At 54.0% G+C, this 13,978-nt stretch overlaps 1 protein-coding gene across 8 annotated transcripts; it reads left to right on the top strand.

Moving 5' to 3' along the window:
• Nucleotides 1-47: 47 nt before the first annotated feature.
• On the top strand, nucleotides 48-12,597 carry LOC138818486 (ubiquitin carboxyl-terminal hydrolase 19). 8 transcript variants are annotated; one of them, XM_070009402.1, is made up of 27 exons: nucleotides 48-138; nucleotides 2,162-2,421; nucleotides 2,694-2,732; nucleotides 2,851-2,979; nucleotides 3,067-3,200; nucleotides 3,282-3,584; nucleotides 3,701-3,917; nucleotides 4,047-4,203; nucleotides 4,307-4,378; nucleotides 4,500-4,615; nucleotides 4,718-4,938; nucleotides 5,017-5,212; nucleotides 5,305-5,438; nucleotides 5,586-5,744; nucleotides 5,835-5,945; nucleotides 6,565-6,675; nucleotides 6,759-6,860; nucleotides 7,900-8,040; nucleotides 8,129-8,247; nucleotides 8,475-8,612; nucleotides 8,707-9,020; nucleotides 9,174-9,284; nucleotides 9,380-9,596; nucleotides 9,681-9,833; nucleotides 9,919-10,079; nucleotides 10,163-10,341; nucleotides 12,112-12,597. In XM_070009402.1, exons 2-27 carry the CDS (start codon nucleotides 2,298-2,300, stop codon nucleotides 12,226-12,228), a joined length of 3,975 nt encoding a protein of 1,324 aa, XP_069865503.1. In that variant the 5' UTR covers nucleotides 48-138; nucleotides 2,162-2,297; the 3' UTR covers nucleotides 12,229-12,597. The 8 variants fall into 8 exon arrangements, with proteins under 8 accessions (XP_069865503.1, XP_069865505.1, XP_069865504.1 ...); XM_070009404.1 differs by having other exon boundaries at nucleotides 4,724-4,938; XM_070009403.1 differs by having other exon boundaries at nucleotides 3,285-3,584.
• The last annotated feature ends 1,381 nt before the right edge of the window (nucleotides 12,598-13,978 follow it).

Below are 13,978 nucleotides of genomic sequence, written 5' to 3' on the forward strand. Positions count from 1 at the left end.
GCGGCAGCGGCGGCGGCGGTGCCGGGACGGGTGGGGGGGGAGGGGCGCGCCGGAACCGGAACCGACCTGACGCCGGAACCGGAATCGTGAGCGGGGTTGCCAGGGCCCGGAGAGGGCTGGCGGCGGCGGTCTCGCTCGGTGAGTGCGGCAGGCCGCAGTTCGCCGGTTCGGCCTCCGCGGGCAGGCCGCCGGGGGTGTGCTGGCTCCAGGGCGGCCTGTTTCAAGGTCACGGGCGGTACCAACCCCGACCCTTCCAAGTACCGCGTCGGGCCGGGCCTCACGGATGCCGAACGGAGCCGTTATTGCTCCCGACGCCCGTGGCCGGCCTTCCTCCAGAGAGGACTGGAGCGGCGTGCGAGATGGGGGGCGGCTTCCTGGAGGTGGTGGCTGGGCCCCGGGGGTTCGCCGGCCGGAGCTGTGCTCGGTCCGGGGTAACTGCGCAGCCTCTCTTCTGGCCAGCTCCAGTTTCTAATCACCCCCCCCCCCCTCAATGCTTCGACGTCCCTGGAGCAGATGAAGGGGGCCGGAGGGGAGGGAGGAGGGGAGGAGGAACACGACCTGTGACTGGAGGAGGGGGGGTCTGGATGTGTGAGGACAAGGCGGATGTGCTTCTCCCCTCCCCCCCCCCCCCGCCTCAATTCTGAACTGGCAACCCCCCCTCCCCATCCCCACCAGTATACCACCTCTGACCCACAGAAGGATATCTTATCTCCCTTCTAGAAGGAGAAACAAAACCAGCCCCTTAGGCGACTCCCTCCCGTCTCTCTCTTCCCGCCCCCCCCACCCCCCCATGAGAACCTGTAAGACTAGTCATTATCCGATTTAGCTGTACAAACCAGACTTGAGGCAGCCAAAGGGTTCCCTACCTAGATAGATCCAGGGGTTCATCTCTCACCCTTATCGTCAAGCTTTTGTTATGACAACTTTCGTTTTGGGATGGAGACACAGCTCGGAATCCACTAGCCCAGGCCCCGTGGAAACCCAAGAAGGTTCTCTGTGGCTCAGAGCTGGTCAGGGATTTGGGAAGGAAGGTAGTGCTTGTCTGTTCCAGTCTCAAGCTGAATGCCCACCGTCCTACCTTGACAGTGCCCCTCCTGTATCTTGGAACAGAGAAAGAAGGATCCCGAGAGGTAGTTGGTACATAGGAACATGTTGGTGTAATTGTAGCCTTATGGGACCAGCTCCAGTAGGAGCTGGCAAGGAAGCAGATGGATATCTTAGATCCAGGACCTTTTCCGGACAGTTACAACACCTGAGTTAGGCCTTGGTTTTTGGCCACAGAGCCTGGTTCTTGCTGTTTGATAGTCTCCACCTTTGCTGCCTTTCTCCTCCTTCCACTTGTCTGGTGGTGACTAAGCAGCCAGTGAGAGTGGAAGAAAAGGGAGCTCCCTGCTCAGCGCGTCAGCCCTGTGGGCTGGAGCTATGGCTTCTATCCAGAGGAGGATCCTGGTCCCAGGCCATGACTGATTTGACCTGGCACCTTCTCAAGGAGGCTTCCAGTATTGTGGCAGGTTTCTAGGAGGCTTGGCCTGAAGTGATTAATGCTACTTGCAGTACTTAGTCCCTCTGTAGAATAGCCTGATTAGGTGACTGGCACCTGTAGTACTAGGTACTGAGGATGAGCTCTGCAAATCAAGGTTCAAAGCCAGCCCCAAATCAGTCACGTTTGAAATAAGAGACTTTTTTTTTTTTTTTTCTAGTATGGGGCTTGAACTTAGGGCTTGGGTGCTGTCCCTTAGTATTTTTTCACTGAAGTTTGACACTAATTTGAGGCACAGCTCCACTTCTAGCTGTGGGGTGGTTAATCAGAGAAAAGAGGCTAATAGGTTTTCCTGCCTGGAAATGTCTTCAATCTGGCTAGGATCATATGAGCCACCAGTGCCTGGCCTGAGAGAGACTTATCTTCAAGGAACTAGCAAAAAGCTGGAAATGGAAGTGTGGCTCAAGTGGTAGATCACCAGCCTTAAGCAAAAAAGCTAAATAAGAGCTTGAAGCTGTGTGTTTAAACTCCAGTATTGGCACAATAAAAAAGTAACCTAACTTTCTGGGGCTTAGGTACTACCCTGCAGGGTTAGGAATGTTCTGGATTGTTAAGCCCTAACTGTAGTTAAGGAGCAAGTTGTTGGGCCTTGACAGTGATTACTGGTTATTTTTTCATTAGGCTGTTGGTTCCTTGCTAAAGAATTTGGCCACAAAGAATTGCCAAGATAGCTGGGCCAGGAAGAAAGCGCCGCAGCCCTGACCCAGACACTGTTGCCGACTCTGGGGCACTCTGGCTGTCAACCAAGCGGCTCAAGATGTCTGGCGGGGCCAGTGCCACAGGCTCAAGGAGAGGGCCACCAGGACTAGAGGAGGCCACGAGTAAGAAGAAGCAGAAGGATCGAGCAAACCAGGAGAGCAAGGAAGGAGATCCTCGGAGAGGTGCGGGTGATATTCCCAGGATACTCATGCCCTTTTCTCCTTTCCGTGTGCATGCAAATGGAGGATTTGAAGATGATTATTTCATTGTCCCTTTTGTCTTGGTTTGCGATTGGGAAGGAGACATGACAGCCTGGATAGAGTCTCAGCTTTGAGCCTGGGGTACTTGGCTGAAATACTGAGATGATGGTATTTTTGGAATGGTGGTGTTTTGGGAGACTGCTCCCCCCCCTTCCCTCTCCTCATCGCCTCCTCATTCTTTGCTTTGTTGTCAGGATCAATGCCCACTCCTCGAGAGGAGCAGACCAAAGAGGGTGAGTAATGGATGGGGAAGGGAAGGAGCAGTAGAGGGCAGTAGGGCTGGGTTTCTTGGACATATCCCTACCGATCGCTTGTAGAGACCCTTCTGATCTCTTTGCCCCTCCTTTACAGAGTTGTTGCTTGACTGGAGGCAGAGTGCAGATGAGGTGATTGTTAAGCTCCGAGTGGGAGCAAGTCCCGTGAGGCTAGAGGAGGTAGATGCTGCTTTCACTGACACCGACTGTGTGGTGAAGCTCCCAGGTGCGTCCATCTGCCCTGAGCCCAGCAGGACCTTTTAATTCTTTGATAACCGCCACTGAAGCTCACTGCTTCCACTCTCTCTCCCAGATGGTCGTCAGTGGGGTGGTGTTTTCTTTGCCGAAATAGAAAGTTCTTGCGCCAAAGTGCAAGCCCGCAAGGGTGGCTTTCTACAGCTAGCACTACCCAAAAAGGTTCCTCTTCTCACGTGGCCCTCTCTCCTGGTAAGTTTGAAGTGCAGGGTCGGGCGGTGTGATACCCTACCAGGACCCTAGGCAGTCCCCAACTGTTGTTGTCTTTGGCAGAAGAAGCCTCGAGGGACCCAGGAGCTGGCACTGGGGTTGCGGTGTCAGGAGAATGGGCAGGAATTGTCTCCCATTGCCCTGGAGCCAGGCCTTGAGCCCCGCCGGGCTAAGCAAGAGGCCCGCAATCAGAAGCGGGCTCAGGGCCGTGGTGAGGTAGGCTCAGGGGCTGGCCCTGGGGCCCAAGCAGGGCCTAGCGCCAAGAGGGCTGTGCATCTCCGCAGAGGGCCAGAGGGAGAAGGGTCCAGGGATGGCCCTGGACCCCGGGGTGATGCCCCATCCTTCCTGGCTGATCCAGTCACTCAGGTGAGAGTCAGTTGCCTGTTCGGGGTATTAGGATGTAGAGGGGAGGGACATGGACTAAAGTTGGGGCCCCCTGTCCTACGCAATACTGATTATGCCCACAATTTCACCACGACCAGGTTGAGGCTGAGGAACAGCTCCGTGTACCACCACTGAATCCCCAACCTTGTCTTCTTGGCTCAGAGAAGAATTTAGCCCTTTTGGCAGGCGAGAAAGCAGTGTCTCCCAGGAATGACCCAGTCTCTCCAGCCATGGCCCGGAGTAGAGACCCTGGGAAAGCTGACCATATCAAAGAGGAGATGGCAGTAGCAGCAGATGCTGCAACCTTGGTGGATGGTAAAAGTGGGGTTGGGCGTGGCCTGGCAGAGCCTAGGTTGGGTTACAGGGTTGGTGGGTAAGTAGGAAGTAGTAGAGCGGCCAATCAGAAGCCTGTCATGGGAGGTACTAAGCCATGTCTCAATGCAGACCCTGAGTCCATGGTGAACCTGGCATTTGTCAAGAATGACTCCTATGAGAAAGGGCCAGATTCTGTGGTGGTGCATGTGTACGTGAAAGAGATCCGCAGGGATACTTCTCGAGTCCTTTTCCGTGAACAGGACTTCACACTCATCTTCCAGACCAGGTGGGTGGAGAGGGGCTGAAGGGTACATGGTATGCCTCCAGTGGAATTGCATATGTGACATTCTTCCTTTTGTCCTTCCTCCTTCCCTGCTCTGCTTCTGCAGGGATGGGAACTTCCTGAAGCTGCATCAGGGCTGCGGGCCCCATACCATCTTCCGTTGGCAGGTGAAGCTCAGGTGGGTGGTGCCCAGCCCCATCACTGTGCCTGTCCCAGCTGGGGCTCCAGCTCTTCTCTCTGGGTCTGTGTCGCTTGACACCTGTTCGCCCTAAGTCTCTGACCTCAGCCTTTACCCACAGGAACCTGATTGAGCCCGAGCAATGCACTTTCTGCTACACGGCGTCTCGCATTGACATCTGCCTCCGGAAGCGGCAGAGTCAGCGCTGGGGGGGCCTGGAGGCCCCAGCTGCACGAGGTCTGCATACGAGCTCCCTTCATTGCCTGACCCTGCATGCTCAGGAGCCCCAGCCCTGCCACATGCTGCTAACCACCAGCCCCCTCATTCCCCCTTTTTAAGGTGCAGTGGGTGGTGCAAAGGTTGCCGTGCCGACAGGTCCAACCCCTCTGGATACAACCCCTCCAGGAGGTGCCCCCCACCCCCTGACAAGCCAAGAAGAAGCCCGGGCTGTGGAGAAGGATAAGCCTAAGGCTCGATCTGAGGACACAGGCCTGGATGGTGTGGCGGCCCGTACCCCCTTGGAACATGTAGCTCCAAAGCCAGAGCCACATCTGGCTTCGGTGAGGAACCTGGGCGAGGAGCAGATAGTGGATAGGAAACCTCAGGGCTACTCTCATACTGCCTCTGTTCCCATACAGCCCAAGCCCACATGTATGGTGCCTCCAATGCCCCATAGTCCCGTGAGTGGAGACAGCGTGGAGGAAGAGGAGGAGGAAGAGAAGAAGGTGTGTCTTCCTGGCTTCACTGGCCTTGTTAATTTAGGCAACACCTGCTTCATGAACAGCGTAATTCAGTCTCTGTCCAACACTCGGGAACTTCGCGACTTCTTCCATGGTGAGGGTCAGGGCCAGGGCCAAAAAAAATCTAGGGCCTGGGCAGAAGGGATATGTTTGCCCCTCACACCTTTGCTTGGCTGCTGTTTTTAGACCGATCCTTTGAGGCCGAGATCAACTACAACAACCCCTTGGGGACTGGTGGACGTCTGGCCATTGGCTTTGCAGTGCTGCTCCGGGCCCTGTGGAAGGGCACTCACCATGCCTTTCAGCCTTCCAAGTTAAAGGTGACCTGTGGCTGCTCCTAGCCTTGGCTAGAGGAGATGGGGGCGGAGGGTGGGGTGGGGGAGGTGGTAGTGGTGGGGCTTAGCTAATGGAGTGCCCGGCAAATGGATGCTAAGGTTTCTCTTTCACATTTTGATCCCTGAATCCAGGCTATTGTGGCGAGCAAGGCCAGCCAGTTCACAGGCTATGCACAGCATGATGCCCAAGAGTTCATGGCTTTTCTATTGGATGGGTTGCATGAGGATCTAAATCGAATCCAGAACAAGCCCTACACAGAGACTGTGGACTCAGATGGGCGGCCTGATGAGGTCAGGGTGGGGGTCACAGGGAGAGATGTCTCTTTTTTTTTTTTCCCCCTGGCCCTAGGCCTCCTTGCTTCTTATCACTCTCCTTCTCAGGTGGTGGCTGAGGAAGCATGGCAGAGGCACAAGATGAGGAACGACTCCTTCATCGTGGACCTGTTTCAGGGCCAGTATAAGTCGAAGCTAGTGTGCCCTGTGTGTGCCAAGGTATAGTGGGCTTCCCCTAGAAAGAGACCCCCTAGTTTGGCTCAGCTAGCCTGGGCAGATTAGGTTCAGAAGCAGCATTTTCAGGTGCTGTGGGACAAAATTGGAGCAACAAAGTTGGCTGCTCCTCTGTGGGCTGAAGTGGTCAGGCAGGGTAGGCTTTTCTGACCGATATCAAAGTGATGGCTTGGGCTGAGCGCTGGTGGCTGAGATCTGAGCTATGCTTCAAGTGGAAGAGCACTAGCTTTGGGCAAAAATGCTCATTTTCAGCACCTACCCCAGGACTGGCACCAGAAAAAAAAAAAAAAAAGTGAGCTCAAGTATAAAGGTATGATATATAGGGAAGGTTGGGGTAGCATTGTGGCTAAGATTGGAAAGGCATATCAGAAGTGAGAGAAATGGAACTGGGAAAGCAACTAAATTGCCAGAACATAAGATCTGTCTCAGAATGGGGGATTGCTCTCTCCTGGTAGGCCCTTGTGCTCCATCTGGTGTTCTTAGCCTAAGAGTTTAGTGATTGGTTTGGGCATTCTGAGAGCCATCAGAGCGTCTGGATTAGGCTTTCTGAGCCCAAGCATCTTGTTCCTGTGTGACCATACTAGTGGTGCTTCTGCCTCCACAGGTCTCCATCACTTTTGACCCATTTCTTTATCTGCCGGTGCCCTTGCCGCAAAAGCAAAAGGTTCTCCCCGTCTTTTATTTTGCTCGAGAGCCCCACAGCAAGCCCATCAAGGTGAGGAGCAAGTCCCTATGCTTTGGGCTATCCCAGAGAACCTGGTTCTGCCATCATATTAACTATACCTTGTATCACCTCAGTTCCTCGTAAGCGTAAGCAAGGAGAACTCCAGTGCAAGTGAAGTTTTGGATTCTCTATCTCAGAGTGTTCACGTGAAGCCTGAGAACTTGCGTCTGGCTGAGGTTTGTGTCTTTCCCCAGACTCTGACAAGGGTGGACCTGTCTCTCTGTGTGTGTGTGTACTTACACAAGTGTGGGAAACAAAAAGGTTGTATAGGGCCTATGAAATCATTTAGTATATGAAAGTACAGATGTGTATGCCCCTTGGCTGCTTTGTAGCCTGGCTGCCTGTATTCATATGACCCTTGAATGGTGTTATAAATATCCAAATTGGTCCCGGGCAGAAAAAAAGCCTCCCTAGATAGTCATTGGCATCTGTACAAAGATATATGTGACTGTCCATGGACAGCAAAAATGCAGGCAGTATGCTCTTTTTTTGAGGCACTGTTGAAGCCAGGCACTGGGCTGTGCAAAAGAGATGCCTTAGTCTCCAGCTGTCGTCATTGGTGGTAGGCCCTGACTGCCTTGCCTTTTTGGGATGAGGAACTTAGGACTGTCCATCACTTGCTATAGTGATTCTTCCCTCTTGCTGTTTCTCTCATGTCTGCATGCTGGCTCTCCCTGAGAGCTTGAGTTCATTTGTCTCAGAGAATTAGGGAAGAGGGTACTGGTGACTCACGCTTGTCATCCTAGCTACTTAGGAGGCTGAGATCTTGAGGATCGTGGTTCAAAGCCAGCTTGGGCAGGAAAGGCTGTGAGACTTTTATCTCCAATTAACCACCGGAAAACCAGAAGTGGTGCTGTGGCTCAAAGTGGTAGAGTGCTAACCTTGAGCAAAAGAATAGTTCAGGGTCAGCACCCAGGCTGTGTTCAAACCCCATGGCTGCCCCCCTCCCCCCCAAAAAATTAGGAAGAGGCTCTTCAAATGTGACCTTTCTCTGATAATATGTTGTAGTCCTATACATTAGGGCTCTACCCAGTCTTTATCATTCAGACAGCCTTATGTATCTTGTGCAATTGGGTGTTGAGACTGGTGCCTATGCAAGCATGTTCCTCTTTTGGTCCACAAATTCTATCCCTGACCCCACAGACCCCAAGGCAAGGTCCAGCTTTCCTTGTGTTTTGTGATCAGGTGGCTTATTCTTGTGTTCTTTGTTCCCAGGTAATTAAGAATCGCTTCCACCGTATGTTTCTGCCCTCCCACTCGCTGGACACTGTGTCCCCATCTGATATGCTCCTCTGCTTTGAGCTGCTATCCCCAGAGCTGGCCAAGGAGCGGGTAGTGGTGCTCGAGGTGCAGCAGGTGAGCGGGAGCCAACCTGATGCTGAGACATCCTGGTTGGGAGGGTTCACTCCTACCTGGCCTTGCTGAGCCAGACGACCCACCCTAGCGCCCCCAGGTACTCAGCGTTCCTATCTCCAAGTGTGCAGCCTGCCAGAGGAAGCAGCAGTCGGAGGATGAAAAACTGAAGCGCTGTACCCGGTGCTACCGTGTGGGCTACTGCAACCAGTGAGGACCCCTATGGTTTCCCTCTCCCGTCTTCACCTTCCACTTGCTACTACCCCTTCCTCACAAAAGCCCATATGCTTTACACCCTTTAGCTCTACTACCAGGCTCTGGGGGAGGCAGGGCTGATATACCTAGTTCCCAGGGTCTCAGCCTCGACCACACCCCCTCCACCCAGTATGTAGTCAAAGGAAATGAGGCTAAGGCTCTCTTCTTTCCCTTCCCTCCAGAATCTGCCAAAAAACCCACTGGCCTGACCATAAGGGTCTCTGCCGCCCTGAAAATATTGGCTACCCCTTCCTGGTCAGTGTACCCGCCTCACGCCTCACTTACGCCCGTCTTGCTCAGCTGCTAGAAGGTTACGCCCGGTAAGTGCCCAGCAGCGGGGCTAGGGTGTGATAGATGGAGAGCAGAGGTGATGAATGGGTTGGTCACAGCTTATTACTTTGTTTTCTTTTCCAGATACTCTGTGAGTGTATTCCAGCCACCTTTTCAGCCTGGCCGCATGTCCTTGGAGTCCCAGAACTCTGGCTGCACCACATTGCTCTCTACTAGCTCCCTGGAGGCTGGGGACAGTGAGAGGGACCCCATTCAACCTCCCGAGCTCCAGTTAGTGACCCCTGTGGATGAAGGGGACACAGGGCTTCCCCGGATGTGGGTGGCCCCCGATCGAGGCCCTTTGCCTAGCACCAGTGGAATGGCTTCCGAGATGCTGGCCAGTGGGCCTAATGAGGGTGACACCTTACCTGCTAGTGAGAGGGTGTCCCGGCCTGAAGGTAAGATCTGGTGAAAGGCTCTGGGAGCTGGGGGCCGGGGGGGGGGGGATGGGGGGGGAAAGGGCGGATAGAAGGGGGGAGGTAGGAAAGATTGAGGGGAAGTCCTTTAGACCCTGGTTTGACAGGAGTTCTGATCATCATGTTTTCTCATAGCTGCTGTGCCTGGGTACCAACACCCTAGCGAAGCCATGAATGCCCACACCCCCCAGTTTTATATCTATAAAATTGATGCATCCAATCGGGAGCAGCGGCTTGAGGACAAAGGTGTCTGAGGCCGTGGGAGGATGGGAGCCAGGAGGTGGGTTGGGCTTGGCTGCTTTCCCACAAGTATGTCACAACGGGCCCCTGCTCATTTCCAGGGGAAACCCCACTGGAGCTGGGTGATGACTGTAGCCTGGCTCTGGTATGGCGGAATAACGAACGCCTCCAGGAGTTCGTCTTGGTAGCCTCCAAAGAACTGGAATGTGCTGAGGATCCAGGCTCTGCTGGTGAGGCCGCCCGTGCTGGTCACTTCACCCTGGACCAGTGCCTCAACCTCTTCACTCGGCCTGAGGTGCTGGCACCTGAGGAAGCCTGGTGAGGAGGACACGGCAGTAGGGCAAGCAGTAGGGCAGGGTGAAGCGGACACTCTCTGGTCCTGACCCTTCTGTCCTGTGCCAGGTACTGTCCCCAGTGCAAACAGCACCGTGAGGCCTCCAAACAGCTGTTGCTATGGCGCCTGCCGAATGTGCTCATTGTGCAGCTCAAGCGCTTCTCCTTCCGTAGTTTCATCTGGCGCGACAAGATCAATGACCTGGTGGAGTTCCCTGTTCGGTAAGAAGTGGACCCTGGTGACTGTGTGGGCAGTGCATTGGGCCCCAAGGCTCCGGCTGACTGTCTCACCCGTCCCCAATTCTAGGAACCTGGATCTGAGCAAGTTCTGCATTGGCCAGAAAGAGGAGCAACTGCCTAGCTACGACCTGTATGCTGTCATCAACCACTATGGAGGCATGATTGGTGGCCACTATACTGCCTGTGCACGCCTGCCCAATGACCGCAGCAGCCAGCGCAGTGACGTGGGTGAGGGCACACACAGCCAGCAGGATAGTTGGTAGGGGTGGTGGTGTAAGCTATGTTCACACTCTTCCCACCCTGCTATATAGGCTGGCGCTTGTTTGATGACAGCACGGTGACGACAGTAGACGAGAGCCAGGTCGTGACGCGTTATGCCTATGTACTCTTCTACCGCCGGCGGAACTCTCCTGTGGAGAGGCCCCCTATGGCAGGTCATTCTGAGCATCACCCAGACCTAGGCCCTGCAGCTGAGGCTGCTGCCAGCCAGGTGAGGCATGGGGAGGCTTTATAGACTAGTGGGGACCAACTCAGATTGGGGGACAAGGTTGGGGACACATGGTTCCCTAACACTAAAGCTCACTGGGCGCCATCTTGGTGCCTTCAGACTACTCAGAAAGAGGTGTGTGTACACCAAAACACTACCACTAATGTGCACAAAGGCTTGGGTCAGGCAGCTTCTCCATAAGATGAACATCCTATACTTGACGTCTCAACTTTTCCCTATGCGTTCCCCATGTGCTAGCTATAGACCCTCACTCGTGTTCCTGTGTGTACTTAGGATAGGGCCTGTCAGGAGTAGCCACAGCCTTCTCTGGCTGTCACATGCAGAGGTAAGTGACTTTCCACACTGAGTCTTTAGGGACCTCTCTATCTCCTTTATTGACATGATGTGCCAAAGGCCCATTTAGTGGGCCCCGTGCCACCTCTTTGTATTACTGTCAGTCCTGGGGCTTGACCTGGGCCTGGGCGCTGTCCCTCAGCTCTTCAGCTCAAGGCAAGCGCTCTACCGCTTGAGCCACAGCACCACTTCCAATTTTCTGGTGGTTTATTGGAGATAGGAGTCTCACGGCTTTGAAAAACCATTGATCCTCAGATCTCCTCGAGGATTAAAGGCATGAGCCACTGGCGCCTGGCCCCATCACTTTTCTTGACTGCTTCCTTTACTTCCCCTCTGGTTCCTTGAGCCCTCCAAGTCAGGCTCAGAGAGATTCCTCAGGAGACAGTGATCAGGATCTGGCTATGGGAGAGCCCATGTGGTTTGTCATGGGGTTGGCAGGCCTATCTTCCATGGCCAGTCCCCTGTATGGAATGTCTAGACTAAAAATTTATCCAGATGAAATACCCCCCCCCCCCATCTTTCCCCAGGGGAAGGTACACGTGGATTGGAACAATAGCTTGAGGCCAAAATCTGCACGGATTCTCACACACTGATGATCTTAGTCTAGGCAACCCTGAAATTAGCCACCTGTCCACCTCCCTGCTGTCTGACCTGTCATGCAAGGGCTTAGCTCTCGTCACCCAGGGCAGGAGTCATGTCTAGGGGTCTCTGGGACACTGGGACCTCCCCAACCCTCTGGGTGCTGATGGCCATTTCCACATGCTATAGGCTTCGCGGATTTGGCAGGAACTCGAGGCTGAGGAGGAGCTGGTGCCTGAGGGCCCTGGGACCCTGGGTCCCTGGGGGCCCCAAGACTGGGTGGGCCCTCCACCGCGTGGCCCTACCACAACAGATGAGGGCTGCCTCCGGTACTTTGTCCTGGGCACCGTGGCAGCCTTGGTAGCCCTTGTGCTCAACGTGTTCTATCCTCTGGTGTCCCAGAGTCGCTGGAGATGAGCTTACCTGCAGGCAGCTGCTATGAGCTGATCCGCCTGCCTGCCTGCCTGCCAGGCCATGCCTGCCTTTGTGCTGGGGAAGGAACTACTCTGGGCTTGGGGCCTCGGTGTATGCATCTGGTGGGAGAGTGTCGGGGACTGTGGCCTCTGCAGGGGCAGAGCATCCGAGGGTGGATACCCATCCAGCTGTCTGTTCATTCCTCCTGCTGCTCTGACCCTTGGCCTAGGGCTGAGCCCAGCTGGAGCTACTTCCTGTATTTAAAGTGTTAATAAAGTGAGACTATTCAGGCCCAATCTTGTCTCTCTGTCTCAATGCTGCTATCTGCGCCTGCCTTGGGGCCCTCCCTTGGGTGCCAGGGCTCTGAACCAGCACCCCCGGGAAGCCAGGCAGCATGCTGACCCCTGTCCTCATATTCTGTTGCAGGGACTAGGCCCTGGCCAGGCCCCCGAGGTGGCCCCCACGCGGACAGCCCCTGAGCGCTTCGCCCCCCCTGTGGACCGCCCAGCCCCCACCTACAGCAACATGGAGGAGGTCGATTAGCAGGTCCCTGGCTGATGGAGGGACTGGGTTCGGGGTTTCCCTGAAGAGGGCCATTTCTTTGTTACTTCTTCTCTAACCCAGGAGACATTGGCTCCATCAGTGGGAAGTTGGGAGGGGGGGGAACGATTTGGGACTGGGGACCTCACAAGTTGTGATCCTTTAGCTTGGTCCCCTGACCAGTGGGTCTTGTCTTCTCCAGCTGCCTCCAGAGCTGCGTCATTTGATTCTCAGTTGTATCTTCAATTCTTTCTGACTCGCATTATAAACGTTATAATTTTATTCTAAAAATTGTAATTTTTTTTGCATTTTGGAAGTGATTGCTGCTGTTTAAATATATTTTAAAAAATAAATAATAAATAAGCAGACTTAGTGACTGATCCACCACATCCTACCTTCCCTCCCTCTCCATCATCTAGTGTTTGTGTATCTCTGTGTTAAAGGCCTCAAGAGTGCTTGAGTCTGAGAGAAAATGGCAGTCACAGTTCATCCCCTGGAGTCAGGATGCCCCTGGTGTCATCAGCTCTCCCGAGCCTGCCTACTGCCCTATTATCTCAATGATTTTGGGTACCACATGAAGGTAGTAGTTGGAGGTTGGTATCACTATGAAGATCTTAGGCTATCCCAGGGATGTCTCACTACCTTCACTTTTCCTCCCTTCCTCTCTGCAACTGTAGGCATGGGGTGAAAGGTTCAGGCTACTGGAGTAGTCTGGGGCTGACAGCAGATCAGGGAGGACTTGATGGGGGATAAGAAGGTGCTCATATAGGAAGCCTCCCTTTGGATAGGCTGTTCCCTCTCCTTTTCAATTGTTTGCTAGTAATGTGGGCATCTTTAACTGGTCAGAGCTAAGAGAACACTGATCAGTGTTGACTTGCTCTAGTAAGGACAACAACATTGAAGCCAGGTGGAGTTGTTGGCTGAGGAAATGGGCTTGGAGAACTGGGGTGGTGGGATCTTGCATAAATGGACATACCTATGTGCTGATGCTGGTGGCCGTGACTGATGTACTGCCTGCTAGGGATGGGCTGTAACAGGACTGTGCTGGGTCTTTTGTGTATGCAGCCCCCTCCTTGGGTGTATGTGGGGGGGAGAGTTTAGTGGAGATAAGAGTCTCATGAATCTGCCTGCCTGGGCTGGCTTTGAACTGCAATCCTCAAATCTCAGCCTCCTGAGTAGGATTTACAGGTGTGACCCACCAGTACCCGATTTATGCAGTCCTCTTAATGCTAAGCCCATAACCTTATACCTTTCTGGGGCATCTGCATAAAGTTGCTGTGGCCTCTAGTACCATGGCCCTCTGCTGTCCCAGGGATTTGTCCATAGGTCTGACTATGGAATCCCACCCCATGCCAGAATGGGTCTTAGGGAGTTGGGTATCTATCAGTGGTTCACACCTACCCAGAGGGCTTAGATCTGAAGATCTCAGTTCAAAGCCAGCCTGGGCAGGAAAGTCCATGAGACTCTTAACCATCAAAAAGCTGGAAGTGTAAGCCGGGCGCCGGTGGCTCACGCCTGTAATCCTAGCTACTCAGGAGGCTGAGATCTGAGGATCGCGGTTCAAAGCCAGCCCGGGCAGGAGAGACCATGAGACTCCTATCTCCAATAAACCACCAGAAAACCGGAAGTGGCGCTGTAGCTCAAGTGGTAGAGCGCTCGCCTTGAGCTGAAGAGCTGAGGGACAGCACCCAGGCCCAGAGTTCAAGCCCCACAACCGCCAAAAAAAAAAAAAAAAAAAAAAAGCTGGAAGTGG

The sequence above is a fragment of the Dipodomys merriami genome, unplaced genomic scaffold, assembly GCF_024711535.1.
Source record: "Dipodomys merriami isolate MVZ:Mamm:240054 unplaced genomic scaffold, mDipMer1.0.p SCAF_767, whole genome shotgun sequence".
NCBI lineage: Eukaryota > Metazoa > Chordata > Mammalia > Rodentia > Heteromyidae > Dipodomys > Dipodomys merriami.

Excerpts from the sequence above, each read along its gene's own strand:
- LOC138818486 (XM_070009397.1), top strand. The coding sequence starts at position 2,298 with ATGTCTGGCGGGGCCAGTGCCACAGGCTCAAGGAGAGGGCCACCAGGA. Across the intron at positions 8,041-8,128 it reads TGGTGCTCGAGGTGCAGCAG|CGCCCCCAGGTACTCAGCGT; the intron begins GTGAGCGGGAGC and ends GACCCACCCTAG. Across the intron at positions 9,834-9,918 it reads CTGGTGGAGTTCCCTGTTCG|GAACCTGGATCTGAGCAAGT; the intron begins GTAAGAAGTGGA and ends CCCCAATTCTAG.